General features: G+C 33.6%; 1 protein-coding gene across 1 annotated transcript; it reads right to left on the bottom strand.

The window, feature by feature from the left end:
* Positions 1-265: 265 nt before the first annotated feature.
* LOC111797250 (trihelix transcription factor GT-2) lies at positions 266-2827 on the bottom strand. The gene is made up of 2 exons (XM_023680206.1): positions 2456-2827; positions 266-1994 (listed from the first exon to the last, which is right to left on the bottom strand). Exons 1-2 carry the CDS (start codon positions 2749-2751, stop codon positions 506-508), a joined length of 1785 nt encoding a protein of 594 aa, XP_023535974.1. The 5' UTR covers positions 2752-2827; the 3' UTR covers positions 266-505.
* Positions 2828-17207: the final 14380 nt, after the last annotated feature.

Genomic DNA, 17207 nt, shown 5'->3' with positions numbered 1-17207 from the left:
TTTTTAAAAGTTTCAATTTTATTTTTATTAATTTCAATGGTCCCTACCATTTATCGATGTTATGAATTGCTTGCCACCTCACCATCAAATTTATTTTTATTTTTATTTTTATTTCATAATTAAAATTTTAAAAATTAAATTTACACAAATATTAAAAAAAAATAATTTAAAGGGTCAACTTTAGCCTCATATATATATTGATTTTTTTATTTTTTTTTTATTATTGACAATTTTTAAAAAAAAAATTACTTAAACTTTATTAAAATTTTTAGGCCAAAAAAATTAAATAAATTATTAAAATGGAAAAACATATAACTCTCGCCGAACTCTATTCTACAATTTCTCAATCCCCCCCCCCCCCCCCNTGAGTGTGTGTATGAACAACAAAAACCCGACAACCCGTCCCGACTCGTGAGTGTGTGTATGAACAACAAAAACCCGACAACCCGTCCCGACTCGACCCTTACTCGAGTTTTACTAAAGCCACAGTATGTTTTGTCTTCACTCACTCAGCAGTACTCACCGAAGTTGGTTTGCTAGCCACAATCTCATAGTTCCCACCACCCTCGTCCTCTTCCTCTTCATCATCGTCATCATCATCGTCTTTATCGTCACGATCCATCGGTTCGCTCTCCATCTCTTCGTTGCCCGAGTCGGGTCGGGTGATCTCTTGCTGCGGTGGCCATTGTTGTTCGGGCTGAACCATCAATGGAATCATCGTCGAAGAACCTATGTTTTCGAGCTCGAGCTTCCTGTTATTGTTGTTGTTGTTGTTTCCGCCGCCCTTTTCCCGATACAAAGCATCGAGCTGGTGGAAATAAGGGCATGTCTTGGAATCCTCTGGCCTTGTTTTTCTTGTTTCCTTCACTTTCTTGAAGTATTTGTTTATGTTTTCCCATTTCTCTTTGCATCTCTTTGCATTTCTATTGTAACCTATTCTCTTCATGGCTGATGATATCTCTTCCCATAATGGCCCTTTTGGTACATTCTCTTGATATTTGGCTTCAAGATTTGTTCTTAATTTGATCAATGCTTCCACTTCCACTTTTGGCCATCTTGATGAGCTTGAAGATGGACTCATAGTGTAATTCTCCCTACCATTATGATCCATTTTCATAATCTCCATCTTTTGTGGAAGAACTACTTGCAATGTCGATGAAGGTGGCGGTGGCGGCGGCGGTTGTACGACCGGTGTCGGATTTGACATGGGTATTGGTTGTTGTTGTGGTAGCGGCGGTGGCGTTCGTGACAGATTGTTGTTGTGGTTGTTGTTGTTCTGTTGGGATTCGGTTATTTTTTGGAGGAAGGAAGTAATGGCGGCGTCTTTAGAAGCCGCCATTGATCTTTCATGAGCTAAAATCTCTCTTTCTCTATTGATTTTAGCCATTTCTTGAATTCTCCAAGCTTCTTCTCTAACAATTCTCTCTTGTTCCCTTTTCTCAATAGCTTCCAAGAATCTCTTTTGCATTTCCACTTGTTTTTGAATCACTTCCTTCATTAATCTCTCAAAAAACTCCTTCCATTTCCTCTTCTTCGTCCTCCTCCTCGGTGCCTCGTCGGATGATGTCGATGAATCATCGACATCATCCGACGTCGAATTCGAGATAAGATCCGCTTCAAGAAACCCAACGGGGACGGACGAGGTGGTAGGGTTATTGAACGGAGCGGGCGGAGATGGGAGATGATGAATTGTGGGATTTGGTTGAGAGAAGGATATGTTCATCAAGTGGGGTAGGGTGGTGGTGGATGGAACAGTGGGAATGACGGTGGTTGACGGCGGAGGTGGCGGCGGAGGCGGCGGCGGCGGCGGTGGTGGATTGAAATTAAAAGGTGGGTGATTCTCAAGAGCTTCTAATTGTTCAAAAAATTTATAAGTTTTGCTATCTGGTTTCCCACTACGAACTTCTCTTGTTCTTTTATGGTATTTGTAAACATTCTCAAATTTCTCTTTGCATTTCTTTGCACTTCGATGATATCCAAGCTCCACTAATTTCCTGATTAAAAAAAAAAAAAATACCAAAAAAAAAAAAACAACCCCACAAGAGATAAAAATCAAAATTTCATACAAAAAAAGGAAAAAAACATCAAATTGCATGTCGAAAAGCAATGATTGAACTAAAAAAACGAAGAAATTAATGATATTTTCATATGAAAATTGCAAAATTTCCTCAATTTTTAAGAAAATCTCCTTGAATTTCAGTGTCACTGAATTGGGTTTTCAGTTTAATTAAAGATTCCCAAGAACAAAAAAAAAAAAAAAAAAAAAAAAAAAAAAAAAAAAAAAAAAAAAAAAAAAAAAANATGAACTGACAACGATTGAACTGCCGACAGTGAAACCCAGATCTTGGAAGAGAATTAAAATTGAAAAATTTCAAAAAATAAAAATAAAAATCGAAGCTTTTTTTTTTTTTTTTTTTTTTTTTTTTTTTTTTTTTTTTTTTTTTNGATTTGGTACCTGGAAACTTGTTCCCACAAAGGGCCTTTAACGCTTGCATCTCGAAAAGCCACGTCCATATCGGAGCGAATTTTGAGGAGAGCTAAGGTTTCCTGTCTCGGCCACCGGTTTCCGCCGAAGCTCCGGTCACCGTCGTCTCTTCTCCGTCTCTCCTCTTCACCAGAATTGTTATTAATCTCCTCCTCCGCCGCCGCCGCCGCTACACCCATGTCGCCGATTACCTCATCATGGCAATGATTCGTCTCCGGCACGGCGGCGCCACCGCCCAAGACGGAAGTAGTGGATTCACCAAGCATAGAGAGAATAATAACAAAGCTAATTGGGAGGACGCTCCTCCTTACCAAATTACACCACAAAACAAACCAAGGACCAAAAATAAATTAAAATAAATACACACAACAAATATATTTTTTTTAAATTCAAAAATAAATAAATAAATAAAAGGGTTTTTTGGGAATATAATTTAAAAAATTTATTTATTTATTTTCTTTTAGCTGGTGGAATCTTTATTCTTTAATGGGTTTTTAAAAAAAAAAATAAAAATAAAAATATAATAAAAACCTGCCACCTGGGGTTTCTCTATTTATTTATTTATTTAATTCTCTCAGTAATAATAAAAAGTGGCACAGAAAGTTATATAAAAATGGAAAATAATTTTAAAAAATAGAGAGAAAAAGGGGTTTTTAATTTAATTTAATTTAGTAAAAATATTATAAATATTATAAATATTATAAATATTACAGAGATTTTTGAACAGCTTGCACATACAGACAATAATGATAATAAGTTGGTTTTTGTCTGTCCAGCTAGATTTAGCTAAAAGCCGGCCCATATAACCTCACTTTTATTTTTTTTATTTTTTTATTTTTTTATTTTTTTATTTATTTGTATAAAATAAAATAAAATAAAATAAAATAATTTGTTTATCTTTATTAAAATAATTACAATTAATGAGAATTAATGCTCTGGAAATAAATGATTTAATTTTTTTTTTTTTTAGGGAAAAAAAATGGAGGGTTTCTTTTTTGGCAAGTTGGATGTGAAATGACAAAACTACCCCTCACATGGATCCCATTTGACCTTTAATCATTGAGAGGCTAATTTATTAAAAAGAGTATTATTTTATTTTTAGATCGGCAGATTAGTGATCTGTGACTGTCTGAGTAATTTCAGTATTTTTATACTTTAGGGTAATATTTTTTATTGACCAAAATGCCCTCGGTTGAGTTACTAAATTACTTATATATTTTTTAATTATTTAATATATAAAAAAATACTCGCTTGCTTTCTGTTTTCAACTTGTTCGGTGTGTGGGCTGTGGTTCTCTACAACCGGGCCTACGGAGGGGCCTACTCTGATTGGGACAAATGGTAGTTTGACAAGATTTTGATTTCTTTCTATAATTCCTATTATTTTATGAAATAATCTAATTATTATTATTATTTTTTTTTTTTTTTACACAAAATAATTAATTGTGGGATCCACGGTGGATTTAAGCTAGTTAGATGTATGTCAATGTTTTTAGGCCAAGCCATTTATGAGTAGATGTAAATGGGTGGCTATTTCTGGTTCTAGACTCGGTTAGGTCACGCTAGGTTATTCTCGTTATATAATCGGTCGGTAAAAGTATGTATGAGTCTTTGGATAGCGAGGTTGTTTTCCGTACGTGGAAACCTTCGTAGAAAATAAGTAATTTCTTATTTGTTAAGTCATTTTCGTTACAATGAACTCGAGAGAACTGTTCATGTAATACAGAAGTATGAGTTGTCTGATGTCTTCGTTTTTTTAGGTTTGTTTTGTATAGCGTGATAAGAACAAATGGATAGCACTAGTACATCATGTTTGGTTCAGAGAGTAAATGTGAGATCTCGCGTTGGTTGGAGATGAGAACGAAACATTCTTTATAAGGGTGTGGAAACCTCTCCTTATCATACACGTTTTAAAATCTTGAGAGTAATCCTGAAAGGGAAAGCCCAAAGAGAACAATATCTACTAATGGTGAGCTTGAGCTGTTACAACTGGTATCAAAGCCAGACACTGGACGATGTGCCATCAAGGAGGTTGAGCTCCGAAGGAGGGTGGACACTAGGTAGTGTGTCAGCAAGGAGCTGGGCCTCGATCCTACTGTGTGGAAACCTCTCCCTTCCCTACCAGACAATTTTTAGAACCCCGAGGAAAAACCCAGAAAGAAAAACTTAAACACGACAATATAATGAGCTTGGACAGTTACAGTAACGTCCAACCTTCTGTTCTGATCCAAATCTCACTTTTTTTTTTTTTTTTTTAATGTTATTTAAGAAATGAGTGTATAAATGATGTGTAGCCCTACAATTTTAGGGTATGACAAGTGTATATAAATTTTATCTTTCTTTTTTTTAAAAAAAATAACTAATTAATTTGTTAATTACAATTTTGTCCCTCACAAATAAATGTAGTTTTAATTTGAAAATGACTATAGCTATAATGTGATAAGGTTGTTGAAAAATATTAAGCCAATTTGTCAATTTTATTATTTTAAGAGTTTTTATATTAATTTATGGTTTTTTTTAATATAAAGTTTTAGAGAAAGTATTTTATTATGGATCTTATCTTTATTCTAATAATAATAATAATAATAATAATAATAATAGTCTATTTACTAATAAATATATCAACCTATTTTTATGATTGATGTAACTATTAAAAAAAGACATTTATATTTAATACGGAAATTAAAATAAATATTTTATTTATTCACGTATTTGAAGAGTTATAATTTTAATTATTTTAAATGACAATTTTTATTATAATTTTTTTTATTTCCTTTTAAATAAGCCTTTTTAAATTATTTTAATTATCATTACTTTATTTTTTAAAAAAAATAAAATTTAGTCCAACTTCAAGAAAATTTTAATTTTAATTAAAAAAAGAATAATAAAAGATGTTGACTTTGATTATTTTTTTAAAATAGTAAGTTATAAAATAAAGAAATGAGTAATAAATAAGTTTGGGTTGAGGAGATTTCGATTTCGTTCCATATTAAAAATTATTAAATTAAACAAAAAAAAATTAAAATGTTAATATAGTTGACTTGCGTCATGATTTAAAGCTATGAGGATTTCATGTATTTTTGTATGTCACGTGCATTGGAATACTTTCTTGTAATGATGAGTACAGATGCGTACATTACGATATCTATGTACGCCATGATATTATGTGGGCTCCTTCCCTCTACGGCTCCAGTAGCATGAGTGTGCCCTAGCTGAAGAGCAAGCCCATGGGTTACGTATATGCCTGCCTGGTGGATCCATGTGTGCGTATGTAGGTTACGTGTAGAGAAGTATTACACACTCAATTTTTGCCCGAACTGAAAAATAGAGTTCATGTATTTTTGTATGCTACGTGCATTGGAATACTTCCTTCTAATGATGAGTATAGATGCGTACATTACGATATCTATGTACGCCATGATATTATGTGGGCTCCTTCCCTCTACGGCTCCAGTAGCATGAGTGTGCCCTAGCTGAAGAGCAAGCCCATGGGTTACGTATATGCCTGCCTGGTGGATCCATGTGTGCGTATGTAGGTTACGTGTAGAGAAGTATTACACACTCAATTTTTGCCCGAACTGAAAAATAGAGTTCATGTATTTTTGTATGCTACGTGCATTGGAATACTTCCTTCTAATGATGAGTATAGATGCGTACATTACGATATCTATGTACGCCATGATATTATGTGGGCTCCTTCCCTCTACGGCTCCAGTAGCATGAGTGTGCCCTAGCTGAAGGGCAAGCCCATGGGTTACGTATATCCCTGCCTGGTGTATCCATGTGTGCGTATGTAGGTTATGTGCAGAGAAGTATTACACATCCAATTTTTGCCCAAATTGGAAAATAGAGTTCAAGGCCATGAAATGTTTTTATGAAAATATAGGTCCAACCACGTTTACTTGTATTTGCATTTTTTCGCCCCAATAGTGGGGTTACTTAATTGACTATTTCTTAAAATAGTCAAGTCACGTGTTATTCTTATTTTTGAGGTAAAGGTAAGACACATTTTGTATAGATGACAACGTCACAGCGGAGGCCAAGGGATCAAAGCTAGGATAGTTGCTTTTATATTTAAATTGTAGCCCTTGGATTAGACTAGGGCGTGTTTGTTACTTTGAGTTTTTTGTTTTTTTGTTTCCGCTATTTTCTTTAGGATTACTTTTTATTTCAAATAGATTTTCCTGCAAACGTTTAAGTCTATGACATTGTTTGCAAATATTTTTAATGAATTTTACGTTCATATTATACGTGTCATGCATGTAGTGACGACCTTATTTTTACTAGAAACAATAGAAATTTTACTCTTAATATCAGAGCTCTAGTGTTGAGGATTGTTAGGAGGGAGTCCCACATTGGCTAATTTAAGGAATGATCATGGGTTTACAAGTAAAGAATACATCTACATTGGTACGAGGTCTTTTGGGGAAGCCCAAAGCAAAGCCATGAGAGGTTATGCTCAAAGTGAACAATATCATACCATTGTGGAGAGTTGTGATTTCTAACGTGTAGGCTACTATGGATATCGAGAGTGGTAGTGTCGTGTCGATGATTGGTAGGTAGTAAGATCCTGTAGGCTACTATAGATATCGAGAATGGTAGTGTCAAAGGAAATTTTTTTGTCACTATAAAGTATGTAACTATGACTTACTGATTGCTCGTGAAATGTATATAGTAAAATGTTTGGTATAACTCTCCAAAGCTAGCACCATGACAGTTCAAGCACTCTATACCCAAACAAATTTGTAATTTTGATGAGTGTCTTTAATGGAAGTTGAATTTCGGAAGTAATGTAAAGCAGAAATCTCCGTGTCTCGACACTAATTGTGAGACTTAAAACCAAGTTTGAAGATAGCTACATGTGAAAGTTTTAAAGGTGTCACAAAGATAATTAAAGTTTTTCAGGCTCGTGTGGAGGTGGATTGTAGTACGAGATGTCCAAAATATGACTTGAAGTTATGAAACCCAGTATCGAGATTGAGCACAGTGGGAGATACATGGTGATGAAAGTGTAGAAATAGTTTCCAAGCCAACTAGTTATTGTACCTACGATAATCTCTCCAATACCGCTACGTAAATATGTTTCAACAGAATAGTATGATCAATTTTAATCAAGTTGGTGAATGTCACACCACCTCTAAAAAGAACCAATCTAAAATATTTGCTCGAGTTCCAAGTAAAATTAAAGTAACCCAATAAATGGATTTCACTGCCTATAAAACTTTAATAGAAGGCTTGATATAAGATTATAAGGTTACACATAAAACATGGTGCTTATTGGATTATTTTAAGGGGTAACCAACGATAGGTGTAAAATGACCAAAATGCCCATATAATTACGTTCCTCTACTTTGTGATCCAAGTAATGTCTCGATGACATGCAATTTTAAATGTTTTAAAGGGATTATGCAAGATCTCAAGGTGATTAGAACATGTTCGGAGTATGAACTAAGAGGAAACGGACGAAACTACCCTTAAAAACTTATGAAAGATTTATGCACTCATATGAATTAGGGCTTACATGTTAAAAAAAATTCTTTGGTTGTGCCTTAAGACTTAACAAATGACTCTTAAAGTTATAATACAAGATACCCTAAAGACTTTCCGATGTGTAGTGCAACATGATCCTATGACACAAACTACTTCGAAAGAACTCCATGAAGCTAGCTTGACCTCCGAACATAGCTGCAGACACTAGGGGTTCATGACACCAAGAACGTAGCTCCGAACTCCATGGGGAGCATGACACTAGAGGTTCCACTGACCTCTGGACATAGCTACAGACAAGTAGCTTGACTAGAGAGGGTCCAGGGGGTGTGCGAACCATCTGGAGATTCACACTCACACATGTGGGTCGTGTGTAAGAAAGTATTATACATTCATAGTAGTTCGAATTGGAGGCCACCACTAGTATGAGATGAGAAAGAGATATGTCCCTAGAGTATATTTGCATGTGATTGCATTTAGCATGACTCCAGAATGAGGTCACTCACTGAGTATTTTTTCGAAATATTCAGGTCGTGTGTCACATCATTTTTCAAGTAAAAGCAAAGTGTCCATGTACAGATGACGGTGGCATAGCGAGCAGAGACTATGGCACGTGCATAGGGTAGACTCATATTTAAATTCCTAGTCTTAGATTATAATAGGTTGTTTTGCATTTGATCGATTTAAATTATTTTGTATTTGTTTTATTTTCTCTAAATTTCAGTATTTTATATTTAAACACATAAGATCATGACTATGTTTTTAAGAGATAGAAGATGTTTTAAATGTTTTCGACATTTATACTAGAGATAGGTTTGTTTTTAAATTCAAAACCTAAACCAAAAACAATAATAATTTTGATTTCTTAAAATATTTTTGAAAATAAGTGTATACATAACCGTTAGGTTGAGTTGGAGAAATCTTTTGAACTAACTCATAATTTTAGGTTGGCTGAAACGGTGACTCGAGTAACTCAAATTGAGTTCATAACCATTAGGTTGTCGGGTTATTTTTTTATTATTGTTTTAAAAAAAATCTACTTATTCAGAATACATATTACACATCCATAACTAAAATTTTTAGAAAGCTCAAATATCAAACATTCACAAGTCACAATCCATGGCCCCGACTTCGCTATGTTTTGACTTTTTTGTGACCATCATCTCGAGAGAAAAACGAGACAAATATGTGAACTCGCTGTTGGAGATGCATGAACTCCAAGTACTTTCTATACTCTGCCACTAGCTTAAAATACTTCTTGAGGAATTTCGTCTTGAACTGAGCCCACGTCATCAGGATATTATCCTCCCAAGCGATTTTGAGGCAGAGTGTAATCATAGTCATGTGTCCTCTCCATGGATGTGACAAACCTAATTTTATAATCGTCGGGGCAGTTCATAAATTGAAATATCTTCTCAACGCCAGAAAACTACTGTTCAACTATCACTGGATCTTTAGATGCCCCATCAATGGTCGGAGAGTTCTACCTCTTGAAGTCTCTAAAGTATCTCTCTAGGTTACATGTCAAATAATTGTTGTCTGTATGAGAGATTGTTAGGCTCCAAAGACGTTTAGATTTTCACTTACCAGTTGTTCTTGAAGAGGAGCTCGAGATTTTACCTTAAAGGTAGAATCAAAGCAACCTGAGGGATTTTCACTTACCGATTGTTAGGCCTCTAATACCAACTATAATAACTCGACTTTTTGCACATGTACCAGACGTAATCGTTACTATTGACATGCTCGGAGTACCCTTTAAAACAACAAAGAAATGACATACATGTAAATCAAATCAACCAATACTAAAACTTTTATTCACAAAACATAATCCCTCAAATATCAAACATTCACAAATCATAATGCATTACTAACAATCCACCTCCCCTTCGGGATCCAGCGTTAGTGCTGACACAATGCTCGATGTCTGGCTCTAATACCATTTGTAACGGCCCAAGCCCACTGCTAGCAGATATTTTCCACTTTGGGTTTTCGGTTCTAGGGTTTTCCTCAATGTTTTTAAAACGCATCTACTATAGAGAGATTTTCATACCCTTAAAAAGAATGTTTCGTTCCCTTCTCAATCAGTGTGGGATCTTACAATCAACCCTCTTTCAGGTCCCAGCGTCTTCGCTAGCACACCGTCTAGTGTCCACCCCGAAAGATTACAGATAGATAGCTCAAGACGGCTTGGTTGAATCTCCATGAGGAATCCCTCAGGTTGCTTTGATTCTACCTTTAAGCTTTCTACATAGAATCACTGAATAATTCACCAAAGAGAGCAACGTAGGCCAAGATTCTTATCGCCTCTAGAACCCAAGATTCTTATGACCTTATCTGCTTCTACTAGAGGCTCTTGTTCTTCCATCTTATCCAAATCTTCAAAGCACAAAGTTTCCTTTCATGTTTGACCAAATGAAATCTCTATTGATGAAGCAATGGTCAATGATAAAGAAGTGGTTCGAAGTAATGAAATGGATTTCGTCTCGATTTATGAGGTTATGATATATGATAAGCTAGTAACACCTGATGGCTCTAACATTTCCTCGTATCCCATATGTCACAATCGAACTCTTGTGACAATAGAACAATGATTGTGCGACATTTGTTTAACCTAGTGAACAAGTCAGATGTGTGAAATTCACACTTCGCGGATAATATCGGCGTATGCTCGAGCCTCAGGTCACATTTGAGAGAAAAACGTGAGCGAAGAAATTTGTTGAAAATAGTTTTAAAGAAAGCAATAACAATGGCTTTCATAAGCATATAACCCGGGTAGGAAAAATTGACAACTAGTCACATCCCTCTATTGTACATTTTAGAGCATTTTAACCATGAGGGGTATAGATATGATTTTGGTGAACGGTCATACACCTCCATATTGACACAACAATGATAGTAAATGTCTATTTAACATGAAAGCAAGTAGAAGGGGGTTTGGAAGGGGCATGTGACCATGGACAACACGTCCTGGACAAGCATGACCGAGATATCCAACATGCAGCACAGGTAACATGACACCCGAAACCGACACAGGTGGGTAGGTAGAGAATACCTAGGGGTGCGAGACAACTCTCTCTGGACAAGTATGACCGAGACATCCAACATGCAGCACAGACAACATGACCATGTTACCTAATTGTCTTCGGTAACTTCTAAGAGTAAAGACGAGCATGTTTTATTATTATTATTATAAATTGGAAGGGATAGATGCCTTACAGAAGGGCTTCCTCTAAGATAAGTGGAAGAGATGCCCTTAGCCCCCCACTATGCCCCCACCTTCTTTTGTATTTACACCCAAACACCTACTTCCACTATTCTCTCTCCTCTCCTCACCTCTTTCTCTCTCTAAATTATATATTTTTTCATTTATAATCTTATAAGATTGAATGATGGAGTGTAGTAAGAAACACCCATAATGTTTTTACAACTCGATCACATGCCACATTGTGACTTTGTCGACCGAAAATTCAAACCCGTTGTTCTAGAGGTTTATCGGCCCATGAGTTTCTCAAAGTGGGCCGGTAAGCCGGGTAAACAGGACTAAGAGCGTACATAGGTTGGGTTGGGTTGGATTGGAAAAATCTTTTAGATTAATCGGAAATTTAGGGTTAATTCGATGTTGGTGACTCGAGCATCCCTCAACCTGAATAGAGTTCACAATACAACCCTATCCAACGTCTATTTCAGATTGTGTCGGGTTGGTCTTTTTTTTTTTTTTTTTTTTTTTNTACTTATCTATGATACATGTTACATTAATAACTAAAATCTCGTAAAACTCAGATATCAAACATTCACAAATCATAATGCATTATTAACATCAGTTACGAACGTCAAATATTCTTAATATTCATAATAACCTTAAAAATAGAGTAGGGTTGGATTGGGTTATAACCTATTTTCGATTTGGTCGAGTTGGTCTGGTTGACCCCACCAAAAAATGTCAACCAACGAACCGGGATAAAACAGTCTATATTGTTTAGATTCTCGAGTGATTATAAACACGTCTAGACGGATCTATTCTTATGTTTGGTTTCCCATTCTTTTTATTTTCTTTTGGGTATTTTCACAAAGGTGGAACAAACCACATTGGATCTCACACACCCACTTACAAACTTGCAATCATAATGTTTGCTCAATTATTATTATTTTTTTTTCATTAAGGTAAAATAATTAGAAAATAAATAAATGAAATTTACCTCAAAGTACACTTTTAACCCTAAGTGAGTATGTATGGATGGTTGAATTTTGAGGGTAAAGTAGGGTTTTCCACATCAAAAAGATTTTAAATTATTTTTTTTTTTATTATTATTATCATCAACTTGAATACAGTTCAATTGATAAAAATATTAGTATCGGTTAGATACTGTGTTTCATTTTTGGTTACTTACTGTGAAGTTTAGAAGTATAAATATGTTCGGAAGAAAAAAAAGATTGAAAAGGACAAACTTTGTTTTATTGTCTCGGAAGTTTCTAGGTAATTTTAAAATAGGCTAAATTAATAAAAATATCCCGAAATTTTTTACGGTGTTTTCAAAGTTACTATTAGTTAGCATTTTGTTTTAAAATACACGTTTAATAATTTTTTTTTAAAAAAACCCTTAATATTAAAAAAAAAAATCATTAATACCTTTCAATTTTTTTAAAAATTTAAAAAATTACCGTTTATCTACACTTCATATATCATTTCCAAATTTTTAATTACTTTTACGAATATTTTTTTTAATTAATTTAGTCTTGAAAATAATTCTAAAAATAAGAGACGAGAAACGAGAGCGGTCATCAAATTCTGCTTCTGTTCTCAAAAACGGGAAATACAGAACTAAAATGAGAAACGACGTTATCAAACGAGACCTTAGAAACCCTAATCGTAAAAGTTGTGGTAAGATGAAATCGGAGTCGGAATAAGATAATAGTAAGAAAGATGGAGACAAAAGGTTGAGCTCACATGGGGTTGGGCATGTGATCTCTGTCGGTCTTACCATGTGGATTACCCTCTTATTCATCTGCCACCACCTCTCACCCACCCCACCAACTTCATTTTCTCTCTCCCTCTCTTACTTTTTTTTTAAATATTTTTTTTGAAAAAATTCAATAATTCGACGACGTTAGAAATTTATTAACTACCCGCTACGATATGACTGTCTTTTAATACCGATATTGTGAGATCCCACGTCGGTTGGAGAGGTGAACGAAACATTCTTGATAAAGGTGTGAAAACTTTTCTCTATTAGACACGTTTTAAAAACTTTGAGGGGGAGCCTGAACAAGAAGATCCTAAGTGGACGATATCTACTAGTGATGAGCTTGGACTGCGAGTGGAAATCTCTCTCTATCATACGTGTTTTCTCTATTAGACGCGTTTTAAAAACCTTGAGGAGAAAGTCCAAAGATGACAATATCGGCTAACAGTGGCTAGAGCTGTTAGTTGAAACCTCTATCTATCATACTCGTTTTAAAAACTTTGAGGGGGAATTGCTCATTATATGTAAAAACTGAGTTACGGTCAATATTTGTAGACAGTGTTGTGAGGAACGTTTAAATTTGATGTATTGACACACCTGTTTTTGTAGAAAAATACCTCGAAATGGTTTCGCTCGTGGGCTGTTTTCGGGTTATTTTCCATATGGGTACCATTTGGGTTTTTTTCGCTTTCCGAACGAGTGTTATTCAGACGTTCGGAAGGAATTTATTTTTCATGTTTTCGTGCTTATTTGTATAAATTAGTTCTCAATAGTCTAACTAAATAACGTGTAATTTAAATATAAAAAAATTAAAAAAAAGTGCTTTTTTAACCTTTCATACCAAAATTACCCCTAATTATTTATTTACTGTTGTAAAAAGTAACCTAAGAATGTTCAAAAGTTACACTAAATTATAACTTCAATTGTACTTTACTTCAAAAGGTTTTGTTGTGTGTGGGGAAAGGAAGAGTAAATAAAATATCACTTTTAAAAAAAAAAAAAAAATAATTTATTAATTTCTTTATATTTATAAACTAAATTAATAAAAATAACCTTAAACGCCTCAACTTTTAGACGTTACAATATTTAAATTTAAATTTTTGGAAAAAAAAATTTTTAATACCCTTATTGTTAGTTTTATACGAAGACCGTTAGTATTTTGTTTCAAAAATACTCTCGAAGTTTCAATAGTATTTCAAAAATACCCTTAAATTTTTAAAATACCTTTAAACGTTTGTGGTTAGGTTTTTTTTATGACAGCTAGTATTTTGTTTCAAAAATCTCCTTGAACTTTCAATAATATTCCAAAAATACCCTTAAACTTTTAAAATACCCTTGTTGTTAGTTTTTTTTATGGAGACCGGTTAGTATTTTGTTTTAAAAATACTCTTGAACTTTCAATAGTATTCCAAAAATACCCTTATTGTTAGTTTATTTTACGAAGACGGTTAGTATTTTGTTTCAAAAATACCCTTAAACTTTCAATAGTATTTCAAAAATACTCTTAAACTTTTAAAATACCCTTGTTGTTAGTTTTTTTTGGAGACCTGTTAGTATTTTGTTTTAAAAATACGTTTGAACTTTCAATAGTATTTCAAAAATAACTTTTAAAATACCTTGTTGTTAGTTTTTTTTTGGAGACTGGTTAGTATTTTGTTTTAAAAATACCCTTGAACTTTCAATAGTATTCCAAAAATACCCTTATTGTTAGTTTTTTTTACGAAACCGTTAATATTTTGTTTCAAAAATCCCCTTAAACTTTTAAAATACTCTTATTGTTAGTTTTTTTTACGAAGACGGTTAGTATTTTGTTTCAAAAATACCCTTAAACTTTTAAACTACCCTTATTGTTAGTTTTTTTACGAAATATTTTGTTTCAAAAATACCCTTAAATTTTTAAAATACCTTATGGTTAGTTTTTTTACTAAACTTTCAATAGTATTCCAAAAATACCCTTAAACTTTTAAAATATCTTTTTTTAGGAAGCCTGCAAGTATTTTGTTTCAAAAACACCCTTAAAACTTTCAATAATATTCCAAAAATACCCTTACACTTTTAAAAAATATATTTACAATTAATATATATTTAAAAAAATATCCGCAAAATTTTACCTTTAAAAAAAAAATCATTTTTTTTTTTTTTTTTTACTATTTAAGTCCATGGACGGAAACTCTTTGTCAAGACCTCATAAAGTGTATTTTAAAAAATATTCCTCAAACGTTCCCCAAAATCAGCATAATGACATTTTTAAATTTTTTATTAAAATTTAAAAATAAAAAAAAAAAGTTCAAGGGTATTTTTAAAATAAAATACAGAGTCCAAGAATATTTTTATTAATTTAGTCATATTTATATATTTATACCGATAAATAAATGGCGAAAAAAGTGCATGTGCTTATCATGTGACCTCTTTTTTTTTTTTTTTCTTAATTAAAACCTTAAATTATGAAGTAATCATAAAGCTTATTATAAGCTTAATCTAATAATCAAGTGGGACTTTAAGAAAGAATTAAAAGAAGTACAAAGTTAATTAAGAAAAGGTACAATTTTTATTTGGGCCCTCTTGTGGGCCCATACAAAGCACTCAAATAAATAAATAAATAAATAAATAAATAAATAATTAATTAAATAAACAAATAAATAAATAAATAAATAAAAGCTCATTTTCAGCAAGTAAAGGGTGGGTGGCCCACCATGTGCCCACACAACATCAACTTAAAATGGGAAAAGGAAAGTACCAAACTAAAGTTTAAAATAAAGAATAAAAAAAAAATTATTATTATTATTATTTTTAATTATAAAAATAGTTATGTAAAAAAAAAAAAATATATATATATATATATATATAGCATGTTACTCTCTATCATGTCAACTTCTATCCTTTTGCTCTTTGTTACTGATGTCCACATCTTTGATGTTGAGAGATGCAAATGGATAACAAGATAAGCCTTTGCCAATCCATTTTCAAAAAGCTTCTTTAGTAGCGTTGTTTTTCATCACCCGAACCGTCCATAGGGACTGTAATTTCTGACTTACGAGAAAAATATTTGATGGGTATGTTAGAATTTGAATGACTTGTAATAAGATTTAGGAATCTGTATGCGCTTTAATAACCACGGGATATGAATTTGTTTGGTAACGCTGTTTTTGGTCATTTAAATGGATCGTAGGAGCTGTAATTCTTGACTTACGAGAAAATAATTCAATGGGTTTGTTATAATGTGGATGATTTGTAATAAGATTTAGAAATCTGTATGCGCTTTAATAATCACGGGATATGAATTTGTTTGGTAAAGCTGTTTCTCGTCATTTAAATGGATCGTAGAAGTTGTAATCCTTGATTTACGAGAAAAAAATTTAATGGGTCTGTTGTAATATGGATGACTTGTAATAAATGTTGGTTGTAGATTCAGAAATCTCTATGTTCTTTAATTACCATGACGTATAAATTTGTTAGGTCATCATCCAAATGGATCATAGGAGCCGTAAATCCTGACTTATGAGAAAAAAGGGTTCAATGGATTTGTTATAATATGGATGACTCATAACGGTGGGATGTAGATTCAAAAACTCTTGAATAACTGTAATAACTTGAGGCCGTCATAGTAAATATTGTCTGCTTTAGCCCATTATATATCGTTGTCAGCCTCACGGTCTTAAAACGCGTTTGTTAGGGAGAGGTTTCGAGACCCTTGTAAGGAATACTTCGTTTCTCTCTCCAACTGATATGGGATCTCACAATCTACCTTTCTTGAGAGCCCAACGACCTCATTGACACACAAACCGATGTTTGACTCTTATACCATTTGTAACAGCTCAAGTTCACCAATAGCAAATATTGTCTGTTTTGGTCCATTACATATCATTATTAGCCTCACGATTTTAAAATGCGTCTACTAAGCTCTTCTTATAATCCTATAGTTGGGCCTCACGGACACCTGGGCCATCGGCCTTACATCACAGACCAACCCACTTTTTTATGTATCATTTGGTTTGGGGGTGTCTAGACATGCATGTCCTCATGAGGCCCAGAGCTCTTTTGGGGGCAAACCAGGTCAAAGTGATATCAGCCTTTGAACACCTCAAAGAGAATGGGAGAGAAGGAGAAACTTATCGTTATTGTTCGACATTCGAGTTGAACGGGGTAGAACGATTTTTCTCGATGAATGACCGCCTCCCTTTTACCACGAATCCCTTGGCATTAGGGTTCCAGCATCACGGTCATATTTGTCCAAGACGTGTTGCCTATGGCTGTATATCAGATGTCCCAATCATG

This window comes from Cucurbita pepo, chromosome LG06, assembly GCF_002806865.2.
Source record: "Cucurbita pepo subsp. pepo cultivar mu-cu-16 chromosome LG06, ASM280686v2, whole genome shotgun sequence".
In the NCBI taxonomy this organism is placed as follows: Eukaryota; Viridiplantae; Streptophyta; class Magnoliopsida; order Cucurbitales; family Cucurbitaceae; genus Cucurbita; species Cucurbita pepo.
This window is presented reverse-complemented; position numbering and strand designations above follow the sequence as displayed.

What these genes read in the sequence shown, in the direction of transcription:
- LOC111797250 (XM_023680206.1), bottom strand. Translation starts at nt 2,751, where the DNA reads ATGCTTGGTGAATCCACTACTTCCGTCTTGGGCGGTGGCGCCGCCGTG.